Source organism: Bos mutus, chromosome 8 (genome assembly GCF_027580195.1).
Source record: "Bos mutus isolate GX-2022 chromosome 8, NWIPB_WYAK_1.1, whole genome shotgun sequence".
In the NCBI taxonomy this organism is placed as follows: domain Eukaryota; kingdom Metazoa; phylum Chordata; class Mammalia; order Artiodactyla; family Bovidae; genus Bos; species Bos mutus.
The window spans coordinates 29,207,756-29,224,292 of record NC_091624.1 but is presented as its reverse complement, the minus strand read 5'-3'; the positions used below and the strand labels follow the sequence as shown (position 1 = coordinate 29,224,292).

Sequence of the window (16,537 nt, the reverse complement as noted above, 5' to 3'; positions counted from 1 at the left end):
CTACAGAAGGTTTTGCATGATATACAGGCGCCAAGTGAAATGGACAGCTGCAGCACTAAAGTCCTTTTCTGGGACATTCCTAGGACAGGGACAAAGGATAATTCTCCCTGTAAGCAGAATGTTGAGCATCTTGTTCATTTTGCTTAGAAGGAAAAATGGCCAGGAGTATATACTGATCCATGGACTGTGGCCACGGTTTGGCTGGATGATCAGAGATCTGGAACATAACTGGAAAATTGGTCTGGAGACAACATAGAGGTCTGGAAAAGAGGTATGTGGATAGAGCTCTCTGAATGGGCAAAAAGCATAAGTATATTTGAGTCCTAGGTGAATGCTCACCTAAGGGTGACCTCAGTAAATCAAGTGAATAGGATGAAGTGTGCTGTGGATACCAGATTCTTTACCCAGCCACTCCTATCATTGCCAATGGGCTTGTGAACAAAGTGGCCATTGTGGCCGGGATGGAGGTTATGCATAGGCTCAGCAACATGAGAATGTGAGCTCCATGATGGAGGGACTGTGACTGTTTGCTTTACTCCCGTGCCCCCAGAGCCCATCCAGTGTTGTCACATAAAAGTGGGATTTTAATACTTGAATGTACATAAACTACAAAAGTTTCAAAATATGGTACTAAGGAACAAGACCATGGAGTAGCTCTTGGCAATAGTTTATTATTTAGAAATAGAGATGATCATGGACATTTGTGAAATTCTGTGCTTAAAGTGAGTCGGTGAGTGAGTGATGGTCGGTCAGTCATGTCCAACTCTTTGCGACCCCATGGACTGGAGCCCACCAGGCTCCTCTGTCCATGGAATCTCCAGGCAAGAATACTGGAGTGGGTTGCCATTTCCTTCTCCACTGCTTAAAGTGAAGATATCACTAATATTTGCTTTTCTAAATCCCAGAAGTTTTCCTTTGCTTTTCATATACCAGTCAAAAGGTAACTAAGATTAGAAAATATGACCAAATTCAAATTTTACATGCAAAACACTTAATGTGGCCTTTTTGCTCTAACTTTTGTCAATCACCAATTATTAACAGAAATAGGCAGGCTACACTTGATTTTAAGGATTTAAAAAATGTTTACAAATTTTAAGAATTTGTAAAAACAGTTTATATAGGTATGTAGCTCTAACACTTGCATGCCTGCATAAGTTGCTTCAGTCATGTCTGACTCTTGGCAACCCCATGACTACAGTCTATGGAATTCTCCAGTCCCTAAGACTGGAGTGGGTAGCATTTCCCTTCTCCAGGGGATCTTCCCAACCCAGGAATCAAACCCACGTCTCCCACATTGCAGGTGGATTCTTTACCAGCTGAGTCACAGGGAAGCCCCCAAATACCTTCAATACATACTGACTGAAGTATGTGCTATGAATGAAGCTTTATTACAGAGCCCTTCCCTTCCCTTTGACTTCCCAGGTGGCACTAGTGGTAAAGAACCTGCTGCCAGTGCAGGAGACGTAAGAGACATGGGTTCCATTTCTGGGTCCCCTGGAGGAGGGCATAGTAAAACCCTCCATATTCTTGCCTGGAGAATCCCATGGACAGAGGGGCCTGGTGGGCTACAGTCCACTGGGTTGCAGAGAGTCAGACATGACTGAAGTGACTTAGCGTACATGCATGCAAGCGTTAGAGCTACATACCCACATAAACTAATTTGCTGAATTCTCTCTCATCTTTCTTTACTTCCTTTGCAATTTAACTATTATAAGGAACTATTCAAATATCTGGACTATAGGAACTACTTGTAGTAAGTTTGTACTTCAGATTTTTGTGATGATCAAATTTGCTTCCAGCTCTATTTCAAGTCTATTGTCTCCTCTGAAAAAAAAATCTTGTTAGATGACAGATGTGGTTTGGAACTTTTTGCAAGCTAAAGTTATAGAAACATCAAATATACTAAAATACAATTTAGACATCTACAGGAGGTATTCTGCTTTGACAGACTTGAAACTTTATTATTTAAATAAAAATCCATCATACTTTCACTCAATTTAGCATCTACATGTTTGCTTAGTCTTCAGTTGTTTCAGGAGTCTGTAGACAGCACTGAGTTAGCCTGCTGTTGTAAAGTAAGATGAAGGGAAGCCTGACTGAATGTGATAAACTGCATTTTCCAGAAATGGCTGTGGACAAAGACTATTAAAGGTTTTGTGGGATATAAGGTTCCAGTTGTCCTCCATCTCTTATTTCCTTCACAATAGATTATGGCTAAATCAAATACTTCTGCAGCGCATTCTTTGTATTTCCTTGACTGGGAACATGAGACTTTTAAAACATGTATGCGTGCTTCTTTAGCTTGCAGGAAATGTACATATATTTTTACAATTTTTCTCCTAATAAAAATACATGGTTTCTTCAGAACAGCTTAAAGAAAATAATCATCCCTAATTCATCCAGAAGTTTGGCATATTTCCTTCCCATCTTTTAAGTATACAAAAATACTGTTTTATTTGTAGTCACTGTATAGCCATATGATTAGCCTCTTTTGTTCCTTTCTGAGGTTCTTTAATTCAGAGATTAGGTAGCTAAGCCCAAGTGTGCCCTAGTGATCTCATCAGTCTTCTGAGGCCAGAGGACTATTCTTGTAGCTCAGCCTCATTTCTTATGGATCTTGAACACATTTCTCCAGTTATTAACAAGCACCTGAAAATCTGTTAATCACAACCATTAAATTTACTTTTGGAAACACTAGGTAACACAGTTGACATAAAATATGCGTATTTAAAACTAAAATATTTGCAAAGTCACCCAGTGTCTAGTCCTAATGCAACATTGACATAGTCACTTATGTCTTTATAGGCCAATTATATACTCCAACTACTACAAGTTAATGCATTAAAAAGAAAAAGTTCCACCTTTATGTATTGAATTAAAATTTATTGTAAAAGGCAGAGTTTTATATATCCTTTTAAAAAATGAAAATTCAAAAGTCTTAGAGTTAAGCAATGAGTCTTCAACATTATAAAGCTATTTATAATAGTAATTAAAGTAGTGGTAACATTTTACCCTTATAAAAATGTCACAGCATTCAAATCACAACTTGGATCCTCAATGATTCAAGTGTATGATCTTATACAGTAAGGGTTTGGTCAGTTTTAAGATAAAATTCCTCCAGATAGGCTGTCCTCAAGTCCTCTACCATCACCATCCATCAGCTCAAACAGTTGGATAGCTGGCTGCTGTGGCAATTCCACAATGGTTGTTCTGGTCTTTGGCCATTTTCACGTAGCCATTCCAGCCCCATTCTGGACCCCAACTGAAAGAAGAACATGTTTTCCATTTTATACAAAGAATCAAGTACACATTAGTTTCATTAATAATAACAACTAATAATTAAAACAGTACTTATCATGTATTAGGTACAATTGTAAGTTCTGTTACATATATTTATATTACTCCTGTGGGTCCTTATCTTTACTTTTTAAGGTAAGAAATTGAGGCAGAACTGAGATTCCAATGTAGCAGTCCATCTCCACAGGCTATCTTACACCTCACTTTAAAGAGCTTTAGCTGTGAAAATTGATTCTTACAACCCTCACAGACCTCTAATCACTGGGAGTAAAATGCAATGGCAGGACATCAAATGATAATAGAAAGAAAGGATGCACAGAGGCCACTGGACTCTTGGACAATCTTTCAGACTGAAACAATCAGCAGAGGCAAATGTTTTTTGCCCACTATTCCTTGTTCAAAAATTAGAGACAGAAAAAGGAAGGCAGCTCTCAACTCTACAGGTGAAAAATTCTTTATCTAAAACCCTTGGGCTAAATGTGTTTCTGAATTAAGAAAATTTTCAGAATTTAAAAATGCAATGTTACAAATACATAATAACCCCAACAAACTCACTAAAGAATCTTATAATCACATATTAGTACTTCTCTGTTTATTCTAACAAGGAGAAAGACTTTCTGGGATTTCAGAATTTTTGTACCTGTAATTAAATACTTCCCTTTTCAATTTAAAATATAACATTTGGGGTTTTATACCTGTTCTTGACAATCCAGAATTTATTGTTATTTGAATCTGTTCCTTCAAAGCCATAGCCAACCACCAAAACACCATGATCCAGGTCTTTGCTGCTGCAATCTGGATCATAATAAATACCTGGGAGAGTAAAATTCAGTGTTGGGATAAGGAGCTCCAAGTGACACATGAAAGTAACCCATTCTATCGACTAATTAAAAGAGAAGCATCTCAAAATTCAAAGAAATGTCATAAACAAATTCCAAATAAGACTTAAACAGTCAACCAAAAATGACTGATGAAAAATAAAAATAAAAACTCAACTTACTAGAAATCAACAAAATTCAACAAAATAGATAAATTTTGCACTTAAAAAAATACTTGAACTATTGGATTCTTTACAGTTCTAACTATAATAGTAAAACACTTTGAAAAAGGGCCCAACAATTGAAGAATAGTTACATATAGGTTGTATATAAAGAATTAATTACATAGCCATTTAAAAATATTTATGAAGAGTTTGTCATCATGAGAAAATGCTTAAAGTATAATGTCGAATGGAAACACCGTTATTAAATGAATACACTCAAAATTCTTTAGTCCTAGAAAACAGGACTCCATGCCAAAGTCAATCATGGTGGTGTCTTCCAATTTTGACTGCCTGAATTTCTATAATAAAAGACAAACACCTACCTGATTTATAGAACTGGAAGGATGTATGGCCTGCATCAATAGCAACAGAGATGGGGCCCACAGTTGCCACTGCCTTCATAAGGGCCTTCTCCCGCTGAGGGATGTCAACGAAGCCAGTGTCATTGGCGGCAGAACACTCAGGCTTATAGTTACAGCTATTTGTGTCCTTTTAAAGGTAAAGGGGAAAAAGACTTGATTACTTCACCTCCTGGGCAACATGAATTCTAGGACCATTAAGACTCAGCAGTTTGCAACTTAATGATTTCTAAGTCAATTTTGTTATAAAGCAGCCCAGAAAAATGCTACTGATTGGTTTGAAGTTGAAAAAGTAGTAGGTATTTCTTCAATGAGGCCATTAAGATCTACCTGGCCATAATAAATTTTTCACTATGGAGAAATATGCATTATATACAGAATGGTGTTTCCTACCTGGCGCTAGTGGTAAAGAATCCACCTGCCAATTCAGGAGACATAATAAGACACGGGTTAGGAAGATCCCCTGGAGGAGGGCATGGCAACCCACCCCAGTATTCTTGCCTGGAGAATCCCATGGACAGAGGAGCCTGGCGGGCTACAGTCCATGATGTCATAAAGAGTCTGACATGACTGGCGTGACTTAGCACGCATGCATGCATAGAAATGGCACACATATTCTCCATGTTGCATAGAAGACAAACTATGTTAACCATCTAAAATCAGAGACCTCTGCAATAGCTGATAATTTATAATGGCGGTTCTAACAGTTTGCATCTAAAATGTGAATGCTGAATAAGGTGTCTCTTATCTCTGAAAATGTTAGAAAGCAGAGCTGTAATGACAAGATAAGGAGCTCCTTTTACCGTTGCAAGATATGGATAAGATTCCTCTGAGTCCAGGCCTCCGTTGTCCTTAATATACTGGAAGGCATTATCCATTAGGCCACCATTGCAACCCTGATTGCCTTGAGCCCGAGAGCAGTCCACCAGGTTTTGCTCACTCAGTGAAACAAGTTTGCCAGTTTTCCGGAACATCTGTCCTTCAAGAGCACCAGTGGCACTAAACGCCCAACAAGAACCACACTGACCCTGAAAATAAAAGAGCCATCAGTTTACAAGCCAGATACAAAGACCAACAACAATCCATATACCCAAACACTCCTAAGTTAGAAGACCTGGATTTGAATACTGTCATACCTGATTCTTCACAGGAGTTACATAGCCCTTCTTAGTCCAATCCACAGATTTGGGGACATCAACAAGGAGAGGTTCATGGAACAGTTTCCCCTTCTTATGCTTCTGATTTTGAAAACCATTCATCACCTGCCTAAATTCTTCATTGGTCTTTAAGGAAAAGTAAATAAAATGTAGAAAAAGTAAGAAGTTATTTTGCTAAAGTACAGAGGAGAGGAGGCACAAAAAATTCAGCAACTCATGCCACACTCACCATGTCACCAAAGGCATTCATTGCCATGCGGAAGCCATGTTTCCCTTCGCTGTATTCCTGATTATGCAGGTCAATTATTTTCTTATTCTTCTCCCACACTGCTCTCCTCCATTCTTCTTCATTCTAGATGTAAACATATAATTGATCATTTTTATTTCTCCTTAAAACCCAACCCATGTTCACCAAATGGATTTTCAGACAGAGAAAAATTGTCAGGAATGGCTTTATACTTCTGGGAGCCGTTCTCCAAACTCCCACACAGGAATGCCCATGCTGTGCTCAGAAATATATGCTATTAAGTTACCTATACTTCTGGGAGCTGTTCTCCAAACTCCCACACAGGAATGCCCATGCTGTGCTCAGAAATATATGCTATTAAGTTACCTATACTTCTGGGAGCTGTTCTCCAAACTCCCACACAGGAATGCCCATGCTGTGCTCAGAAATATATGCTATTAAGTTACCACCTTGGTCAAAGTTGACAAAACTACTCCAGAAACTATTCAGACCAACAGCACAGACCATTCTCTGTGGGGGTCCCTCTGGATATTTCAGATGTTACCAACCATGCCATATAACCTCCTGTGAGTTGCCTTCCACTGGTGCCAATGTGCATCTAAATTTGGATCAAGTTTGGGAGCAGCTGATGCTACTCCCAAGCAAAGGACAGTCAGGAAGAATGAAGGATTCATATTTCAAAAACCTAAGAAAGAAAAAGAAATTAGTAAGTATTTGATGAGGCCAATCCTTAAATTAAAAAAGCTTTCTTCTGAGATGTTACAGCTACTATAGTGGACTGAGAACATTTAAATGATCTTCTCAAATATTTATGAAAGGTCTGTAGAAAAAGGTTAAAGATACAGATGGAGAAAAACAGATAAAATATTACACAAAATTATTACTTTTTGGTTCAGCCATCAAATTGAAAAAACAGGCTGACAAGTGCTATAGGAATTGAAACCGACTTCACTATGAGTGCACTGAAAATTCACCATGGTAAGGATCGCTCAGCTGGTAAAGAACCCGCCTGCCAATGAAGGAGACCAAATAGACTCCAGTTCAACCCCTCAGTCGGGAAGATCCTCTGGAGAAGGAAATGGCAACCCACTTAGATATTCCTGCCTGGAAAATTCCATGGACAGAAGAGCTTGGCGGCTACAGTCCATGGGTCGCAGAGTCGGACAAGACTGAATGCACATGTACGCAGGCACGCACGGGTCTCTGCCATCTTACGGGTCGGAGTCCAGACAATAATAGCTAAGAAACCATTGGTTCAGGTTACTTACTGAAGAAGGTACGGAGGTGACGAAAAATTTTATTTATCAGGACGTCTGATCCAAAGTAGGGACAGACATGATTTCCGAAAAATTAGGTGCTACCTCACACCTTTCTTCTTGATTAATATACGGCAGAGGGAGAGTTACACCTTCGAATCTCCGCTACTTGAAAACTTTCTGAAAAGCCTCCCCAAGACAAAATGGGCCGAAGTGCATCCAGCCCTCCACCCGTCTTTCCCCTTGTCCTGTGTAGCCCACACTCCTCCTCTCTCCCTCCAACTGGCACGCGATCACGACGGCGACCTCAGCCCCAGTTCTCGTGCCAGACAGGGCCCGACTCTGACTCCTAGGGCTCGGAGAACCCTGCCGGGCTGAGCTCGCACCAGCGCTGCAGGTGGGGCCAGCCCAGGAACGTTGCCGCCCCACTCTCAGGCCTCCTCCACACTAGCCAGTCGCTTCCAGAGGATGTTTACGGTGGCGCAGCGAGCGACTGGTCCCGTAACCCTACGTTCGGAGGTCCGACTACAGCGATCCACCGGGACTTTGTGCCCAGAGACTGACCGGCCTAGTACCCACTGTGGTCTCAGCTTCGCCCTGGGTTTCCCCAAAATAGCCCTTCCCCCTTCACCACCTCAAGGAGGCCAAAGCTCGAGGCAGTGCCGACCCAACTTCGTTAACTCCCGGCGGATAGACGCTGTTGTTTCCTGGAGGTCGCGCCTACTCCCTCCCCGGAGTCCCTGGATATCGCCTCCTCCAGTCTCTGGCCCGGACCCGCCTCAGCCCGACTGGGTTCCTGACCTGCGGCTTCCAAAGCTGCGCAGGCGCACTCCACGGTCGCACGTTTATCTCTCCAAAGGTCGCCGAGGCCCGAGGTGCTGGCCAGGTCGCGCTTGACTCAGCCTTTAAGGCCTGGGTTTGCGGCCCGCCCGGCCCCGCCCCTCCCGCCTGCCCGCGCAGCGATTGGCTGAGCTGGTCAGCGGGCAGGGCCTCCAGGCGTGGGTACTCTGGGCGCGTGATGCGACTCTGTTCCAACTTGTCCCAGGGAAGGCCGTCCCAGCCTCAATGGGACCGACTACGAAGAGCTGGGGGTCCGTGGGCAGTGTTGAGGAGGGGTCCGGCGCCTTCCTGGGGACCAACATCAGCTAATTACCTCGAATTCCTATGCTCGGCTGGGTTCACAAAAAGAAGCTTACAGGGAGCCCCAACTGGATTTTCAGTGTAACTCTGTACCTCCTTTAGTCCTTGGTGAAAATCTGCGGGAGCACTGAGAACTGTCTTGTCTAGGGATTCCCGCTTATTCAACAGCAAAGGTGGGGCAGCCTGGAGGAACCCCGAGCCCGCAGGCAGACGTGTTCCCTCCCGGGTTGAGGGTGGTACCAGCTGAATTTGAGAAGAATCAGAGCGGAATGGCATTTCCTCAAAGCTTGTGCCCAAAACTCAGGAGGCAAAGGGATGGGCTGGGTGGGTCTGCAGAGACGGAGTGCATTTTGTTAAGCCCCTGTCCTGTTTTTCCCAGTCAGGGGGTCTTCTCGCCTTTCAAGCCTGTCTTAAAACCAACAGAAATGAGCTATTTACAGAAAATTTGTCTTAATAAAAATGAGAAGAGTCGAGGAAAAAGGGTGGAAACCACTTTTGCTTCCCCACTTTCTGGATTATTGTCTTCCTTCAAGAGAAGGATAGACTATCTTACTTCAAGAGAAGTATCCAAAGTACTTCTCTTGAGTTGTAAGAAATCCACTTCTAAAATCAGTGGTTTAATTATGTTTAATGTTAGGATATAAGTTTACATGGTTAAAAGAAAAGTTTTGGATAGAGGAAAAAATAGAGAGCTAAAGATTTGAGGAAATTAATTCAGAAACTTTTTAAAAAGTTACTTAAAAATTATATAAGAAACATTCGTTATAGAAAATGTATTTTAGAAAATAAACACCCTCAACCACTCACCCATAACTCTGTTATATGCATATAACAAAAATAGTCATAGTGCATATCGATTTGAAAACTTAGTTAAAATTAGTAACTTTCATAGAAGTACAAATATTTTTAAAAATCAATTTATTAAAAATGTCTATTTTATGTTCTTTGAAGTAGAATCTCTTTCCTTTCAAACACAGCTAGCAGCCAGGAATTCTCGGGTGGTTACAGAAATATATATTGTATGGTGAATCACTAGAAATTTTTGTTTTGTTCTTTTTTTTTCTTTATTTAGAAGTAGTTGGGGTGATCAATGGGGCTTCCTAGGTGGCTCAGTGGTAAAGAATCCGCCTGCCAATGCAGGAGACGCAGGAGATGCGTCTCTCTGGGTCAGGAGGATTCTCTTGGAGGAAGGCATGGCAATCCACTCCAGTATTCTTGCATGGAGAATCCCTTGGACAGAAGAGCCTGGTGGGCTACAGTCCATAGGGTGGCAAGAATTGGACACTTGAACAACTGAGTATGTACACACGCATGGCGGTCAACGCAAGTATCATTCGCACGTGGAAATAAGTGAAGAGCACCTACATGGGAACAACTTGTTCCCTACATGGAAACAACATGATATAGGGAAGGATGCAATTCTTGTCTGGGTGATGGAAAGCTTTATAATGAGAAAAGGGGAAAGTTTCCATAATCCCTGATTGAAGTGAAGTCAAGTCACTCAGTCGTGTCCGACTCTTTGCGACCCCATGGACTGTATGTAGCCAACTACGCTCCTCCGTCCATGGGATTTTCCAGGCAAGAGTACTGGAGTGGGTTGCCATTTCCTTCTCCAGAGGATCTTCCTGACCCAGGGGTCGAATCCAGGTCTCCCACACTGTAGGCAGACGCTTTACCCTCTGCACCCCCAGGGAAGTCCCTGATTGCAGGCTGTTATTATAAGCAAGCTGGAAGAAGAGTACCTAGAAATGATACATCTTACATTTTGGGAGAATATTTTGATTTCTTTGGTTTGTCCTGGAATTGGAAAGAAAAAATAAGTTGTTAGCCACTCACTTAAGTCCTGACAGTTCGGAAGTGGTTGCTGCAACGTTTTCTTTTGTGTGTTAAGAGTTCTATTGTCGTATGAAGTCGAATCATTGTCCGTTTGTTTACTCAGTCTATCACAAGAAATCTAAGTTATTCTAACACGTGGGTTTTACAGTTGCCCTTGGGTCACAGCTCCTTAAGATTGCAGAGGGTGGAAAAACCTGCTTACTTCTTGACTGTTTGCCTTGAGCAATACCTGAAGGGAGGCTGTGTAACTGGTGCTGCTCCAAAGAATGGCATCTCCTTTGTTTCTTGGAATGTGATAAAAACACAATGTAGGGGAAATGGACTCTTTTTTTCCTTTAAGCAAATATCCTCAAACCCTAAATTTAAGAAATATCTAAATTCGGGAAAACTCATGAAATATGCTAACAACATTATCTCTTAAATAATGCATTACAAAGTTGTGTTATTACTAACCATTATGTTCCTTTTCTTCTTCTATTCCCACTTTTTTGCAAAGTAACTTAGGTGAGTGTTAATTATTGAAACAGTCACATTTTAGCCAAGTAACCAAGCCTTAGCTCTGCTTTTGATAAAATGCAGTTGGTATAACTTAACAACTATCTGTGAAAGGATATTTTTGTGTGAATCTGTCTAGATTTCTTTTGCTTAATTGTGAAACAGGATATAAATTCTTTATCCCATCTCTGGAAGTGTAAACCATACTGGAATGAACAAATCTTATGTGGTGGTATTCAAGACCCTGAGGCCACTTAACATCTCTCCCCAATATAACAGCCCCCTCTAATTTGTTTAACTTCAATAAGCCATTAATTACTCCTAAAAATCATTATCCAATCCATTTGTAAAGTGTTTTACTAGTTATAATTTAATAGAAAAGTGTTTATAATTTTATAGAAAAGTTTGTTTATGATTAGATGTTCAAATAAAGCCACTTTTAATGAGGTGGATGAAACTGGAGCCTATTATACAGAGTGAAGTAAGCCAGAAAGAAAAACACCAATACAGTATACTAACGCATATATATGGAATTTAGAAAGATGCTAACAATAATCCTGTGTACGAGACAGCAAAAGAGACACTGATGTATAGAACAGTCTTACGGACTCTGTTGCAGAGGGAGAGGGTGGGAAGATTTGGAAGAATGGCATTGAAACATGTATAATATCATGTATGAAACGAGTTGCCAGTCCAGGTTCGATGCACGATACTGGATGCTTGGGGCTAGTGCACTGGGACGACCCAGAGGGATGGTATGGGGAGGGAGGAGGGAAGAGGGTTCAGGATGGGGAACACATGTATACCTGTGGCGGATTCATTTTGATATTTGGCAAAACTAATACAATTTGTAAAGTTTAAAAATAAGATAAAATTTAAAAAAAAAAAAGAGAAGAAATAACCTATTTTTCTAAGCTTCTGTAACCTTGCTTTTCCTATAGGGTTAAACAGCCAATTTGTTAAGTGAGTGAGTAAATCAATCTACAAGAATTAATTAAATTCTTACTTTGTGCTTGTTGACCACTCCTGGTGTAGTTTGTGCATTTACTTAGACATGTCTACATGTAAAGACTTCCCCACTGGCTCAATGGTAAAGAATCTGCCTGCAATGTAGGAGACACGGGAGACATGGGTTCAATCATTGAGTCAGGAAGATTTTCTGGAGGAGGAAATGGCAATCTAAGTCCAGGATCCTTGCCCGGAAAATCCTATGGATAGCGAAGCCTGGCGGGCAGCAGTCCCTAGGATTGCAAAGAGTCGGACACAGCTGAGTGACAGCACGCAGCACGCACATTCTACATATAACTTTCCCGACAGCTTTTCTGAAGCTCAGCCTTTCCATTTAAACAAACTAAGATTAACTACAGTAGTCTTGATTTTACAGCATATGTGCACAGCCATGATTAATATATTTAAATGAGATTATGGCAAAGCATATTGGTGCAGTAGGTAACATAGGAGCTGACCTTGGGGGATTTTCCCTACTCCTAAGATTATAAGGAGCTTCCCTTGTGGCTCAGCTGGTAAAGAATCCACCTGCAAGGTGGGAGACCTGGGTTCAATCCCTGGATTGGGAAGATCCCCTGGAGAAGGGAAAGGCTAGATGTCACATGAGTGTATGTTCTTCAGTTCTTTGTCTCGTCACAACAAAGATTTAGAGTGACGGACATTAAAGCCCCCTTGACGTGTCACAGCTCTCAGGTCTTGGATAGACCGTGTTATAGCTCTCAGGTCTCGAATGGACCATGTTATAGCTCTTAGACAAACCAGTGTTACAGCTCAGTGTTGTAGCTCTATTTTATTTAGAAGATAGCAGGAAAATTCATCTTCGAGGTGTGAGGGCACGTCAATCCAAAGACACAAGGAGAAGAGCGCCCTGCAAGAGCTAGAGTGAGAGCGAGAGCGAGAGCGAGAGTGAGAGCGAGAGAGAGAGAGCCCCTGCGAGCAGCGAGCTAGCTTTGGCTCCTCTTTTTATATGTTTATCTCTCCCTGGGCCTGTCCTATGTAAATTGGGCCAGCCAGGAGTGTTGTTTGTTTTACCTTAGGTCCTCATTCCAGTCCTGGACCTTCTTTTGTTCTATTTTCAGGGGCTTTTCCCTTCCTTGTCTTTTAGCCACCGCCATTTTGGGCTCCTTTTCCCTATTCTACCTACCTAACATTACCCATTCCAGTATTCTGGCCTAGAGAATTCCATGGACTGTATAGTCCATGGGGTTTCAAAGAGTCAGACACGACTGAGCAATGTTTTTATTTTTTATTTAAGATTATGAGGATCTCTTCCTAAAATCTGAAAGTCTGTTAATGAAACAAGGTATATTAGTTTCTTATGGTTGCTATAGCAAATTCCCACAAGTTTGGTGGCTTAAAACAACAAGAATTTATTCTCTTACAGTTGTGAAGATCAGAAGTCCAAAATCAGCATCCCTTTGGGTTGAAAACTGGGGGTTGATAGGGCTGTACTCCCTCCAGAGGCTCTAAGAGAAAACCTGCTCCTCCTTTCTTCCAGCTTCTGAGGCCGCCAGGCACTCCTTGATTTGCGGCTGCATCACTCTCATCTCTGCCTCTGTGGTCACATTGCCTTCTCCCCTTCAGTCTGTGTCACATATCCCCTCACCTCCGTCTTATAAGAATATTTAGGCCCACCCAGATAATGCAGGGTAATCTTTCCATTGCAAATATGTAATCACATTTGCAAAATATTTATAATATAAGGTAACATTTACAGGTTCCAAGAATTAAGACCTTGTATGTTTGGGGTCCTAACATGGTATATGTAAAGAATGGTATAAGTGAGAATCAGTTTTTTTGACTGTGTTTCAAACTTGTGTTTAACATATCTTTAGGCTGGCTTCACTAGTACAGCTAAGCCCTGTATGGCACCTTCCCACTCTGTAACTTCTTTGCTCATGTACCCTATTGCAGACAACAGTTTTGCCTTAACTCTCCTGTTAGTGCAAAGTTTGACACAGTTTTTTTAGGTTTCAAGACTCCCACACAGCAGTTTTTATTACCTCCCTTTCCCTCTTTTCACAACCACCTATTCCATGGTCTCTGCATATAAAAGCATTGCTCACCCACTCCTACCCTGAGATACTTCTGGTTTAGGCTTTGAGCATCTTTCTATTGCAATCATCCCTATTAATAGTCTTTCCCTGAACATACTGTATCATTATGTAAAGAGGTCAAGACAGAGAAGACCTTTGTGCTGTTAATAGAGCTTGCATATATTCATGGGGTGGGGGTATGGGGGAGCAGTGTTTCATAGGAAAGATAACTCCATCTGTGAATACCTGGTACTTCTGGAAATTAAAATATAATCGGAAAAGAGTCCCCTGATGATAATGATGATTCTAATAGCTAAATAACACAGGTGCCAGGCACTGTTCTAAGAATGTTATTTGTGTGCCTTCATTTAAGTTCCCAACAACAGTATGACAGTAATTCTCAAACTTGAAGTGCATCAGAATCACCTGGGGGCAGGGCAGGGGCTTGTAACAACTCAGATTGTTGACCTCTAACCCCCAGTGTCTGAGTCAGTGGATCTGGCATAGGGTTCCTGAATTTGCTCTTCTAATAAGTTCACAAGTGATGTAGATGTTTCAGATAAGGGGACCCACTTGGAGAACGACTGCCCCAGGAGACGGGTGCCCCATTTTACAGATGGAGATGGTCATGGCAGTGGGCTATACAGAACCAAGGGTGGTGCCAGATTCCTCTCTAAAGTGAAGAAATAAATGCACTCTAGGCAGGCAGAGCTTAGAAAAGGAAGCTGAGCTTTGGAGACTTGGCCTTTGTCCCTCACCCCCAGCCCCCATCCTTCACTCTGCAAATTGGATTCTGGTTGCAGAGGGCACAAGGAAAATGAAGCACGATCACTGAGGAAACGTGAGATAAGGAACCACAATTTCTCAGGGCCAGGCTCTGGAGTTCAATGCTGATGCTGGCTTACCTGGTGTCATGTGAAAGGAGGAAAAGATAGGTGAGTCACACAGAAGGCATGTGACTGCCTGAGGAGTCATGCCTGCCCTGGGCTGGGCCTCTTTCCACCGGATCAGCTTCTAGCAGGGTGTTTTGCTTGTGCCTCCTGAGTGTTTCCCTGCTTGATCATTTCTCAGAGACAAAAGCTCTATGTCTTCCCTATAATCAAGTCATTGTTAGATTTTTAAGCCTACCTTTGATGACAGTGCTTCAACAACTCATGATTTTGAGAAGCTCATGTATTCACCAATCATAAAAACACACACATGAAATATTCCATTTTTTAAAAATTGAAGCCACAAAAAGGAAATATAACCATAGAATTAGGTATACCCAATTCCCTATATGATCATCTCAAAAACCAAAACCAGGGAATTTTTTGCAATAGAAGCTCCGGTAATTTTGCTGAGTTACCGAATCCACTCTGGTCCTTTATGTATGCTTTTTCTTGTGTCCTGTGTATTCAACCCTCCACTCCCTGCCCCCCACCAAAAAAAACCTGTGATTGCTACCACTCTATCTTAGTTTCATTGTCCTCAAAGCAGTCCTATAGCTGTGGTCTCAATCACATCTAAACTTTATCCTTATGTCCATAATATCCACGGAGGAACTCAGCTTCTACTTTGAGAACTAACCTACTCTTATAAATATGGAATCTGATCTTTTTTGGGAATCACTGCTAACATGGCCAGATAAAATAGCATGTAAGAGTTCTGTATAGAACACACAACTCTGGTTGAAGATGGTGTTCTCCAACTCCAGGAAGAGAAAACAGGCAGATGGCAGAATGCATAGGTTCTGACCAGTCTTGTAGCCCCACCACACCATTGAATTAGTAAGCTTGCAGTCTGATTATTCTGCCTGAGTCTTTCCTTTCCATCATGCTATGCTTCTTGTCTAAAGAACAAAGATCACACAAGGTGGCCATTCCAAGGCTAATTAGCATCTACACTGAGGATATGGCATGTATGTCTTCTAAATGCACCCACCCCTCTGCATAGCATTTTACCCCTAACACACACTTTCCCAGTTTTGAAGCTTCCCTGTCAGTCCAGTGGTTAGGACTCTGTGCTTTCACTGCCAAGGGCCCGGATTCAATTCCTGGTCAAGGAACTAGGATCCCACATGCTGTGTGTCAAGGCCAATAAATAAATAAATTAAATAAAAGTAAAAATAAGAAACATTTCCGCGGACTTACTGTAAAAATTATTGTCATGCAATGCTCAGTAGCAGTGTTCAGTGATGGTTGCATGACTCTGTGGAAAGTGAATGGAATTTGTGTAAATTTGGATAGTGGTAAAAGAAGAATTTTTTCTCCAAGTTCAAAAGGGGAAATGGAACTAAAGGATAATTTGATGTAAAAATATGTGTTTTAGTTGCACAAGGAGGACTGACAAAGCTAAGTTTCATATTTGATCTCCCCAGCAAAATCATTTTGAGGACAAAGACTTTGTTTTACAGTCTTGGGGTCTCCAGTGTGTGACATACATGCAATAAACATCACTGCAGAATGACAGTCACTGGGCTAAGACAGGGATTGTTGCCAATTTGACTACAATTTCCTGGGGACCATGGTACTTGGTCCAGAAATCAGTGGGTCTCCCGTGGACTTGGGAAACTTCTCTTGCTCCCAGAACACAGAAATCCTAGACCCTCTTCACTATCTTTCAAATGCTTAGAAATACCATCGGGAGCTTAGAACTATTTCTTTCCTTAGAGAGTCTCCAAGA

At 41.5% G+C, this 16,537-nt stretch overlaps 1 protein-coding gene across 3 annotated transcripts; it reads right to left on the bottom strand.

The window, feature by feature from the left end:
• Window positions 1-1,934: 1,934 nt before the first annotated feature.
• Window positions 1,935-8,293, bottom strand: CTSV (cathepsin V). Of its 3 annotated transcripts, none has more exons than XM_005904058.3 (8): window positions 8,160-8,293; window positions 6,651-6,787; window positions 6,085-6,207; window positions 5,835-5,981; window positions 5,502-5,726; window positions 4,663-4,828; window positions 3,993-4,110; window positions 1,935-3,262 (listed from the first exon to the last, which is right to left on the bottom strand). In XM_005904058.3, exons 2-8 carry the CDS (start codon window positions 6,774-6,776, stop codon window positions 3,163-3,165), a joined length of 1,005 nt encoding a protein of 334 aa, XP_005904120.1. In that variant the 5' UTR covers window positions 6,777-6,787; window positions 8,160-8,293; the 3' UTR covers window positions 1,935-3,162. The 3 variants fall into 3 exon arrangements, with proteins under 3 accessions (XP_005904120.1, XP_005904121.1, XP_014336400.1); XM_005904059.3 differs by lacking the exon at window positions 8,160-8,293 and adding an exon at window positions 7,993-8,143; XM_014480914.2 differs by lacking the exon at window positions 8,160-8,293 and adding an exon at window positions 7,371-7,922.
• Window positions 8,294-16,537: the final 8,244 nt, after the last annotated feature.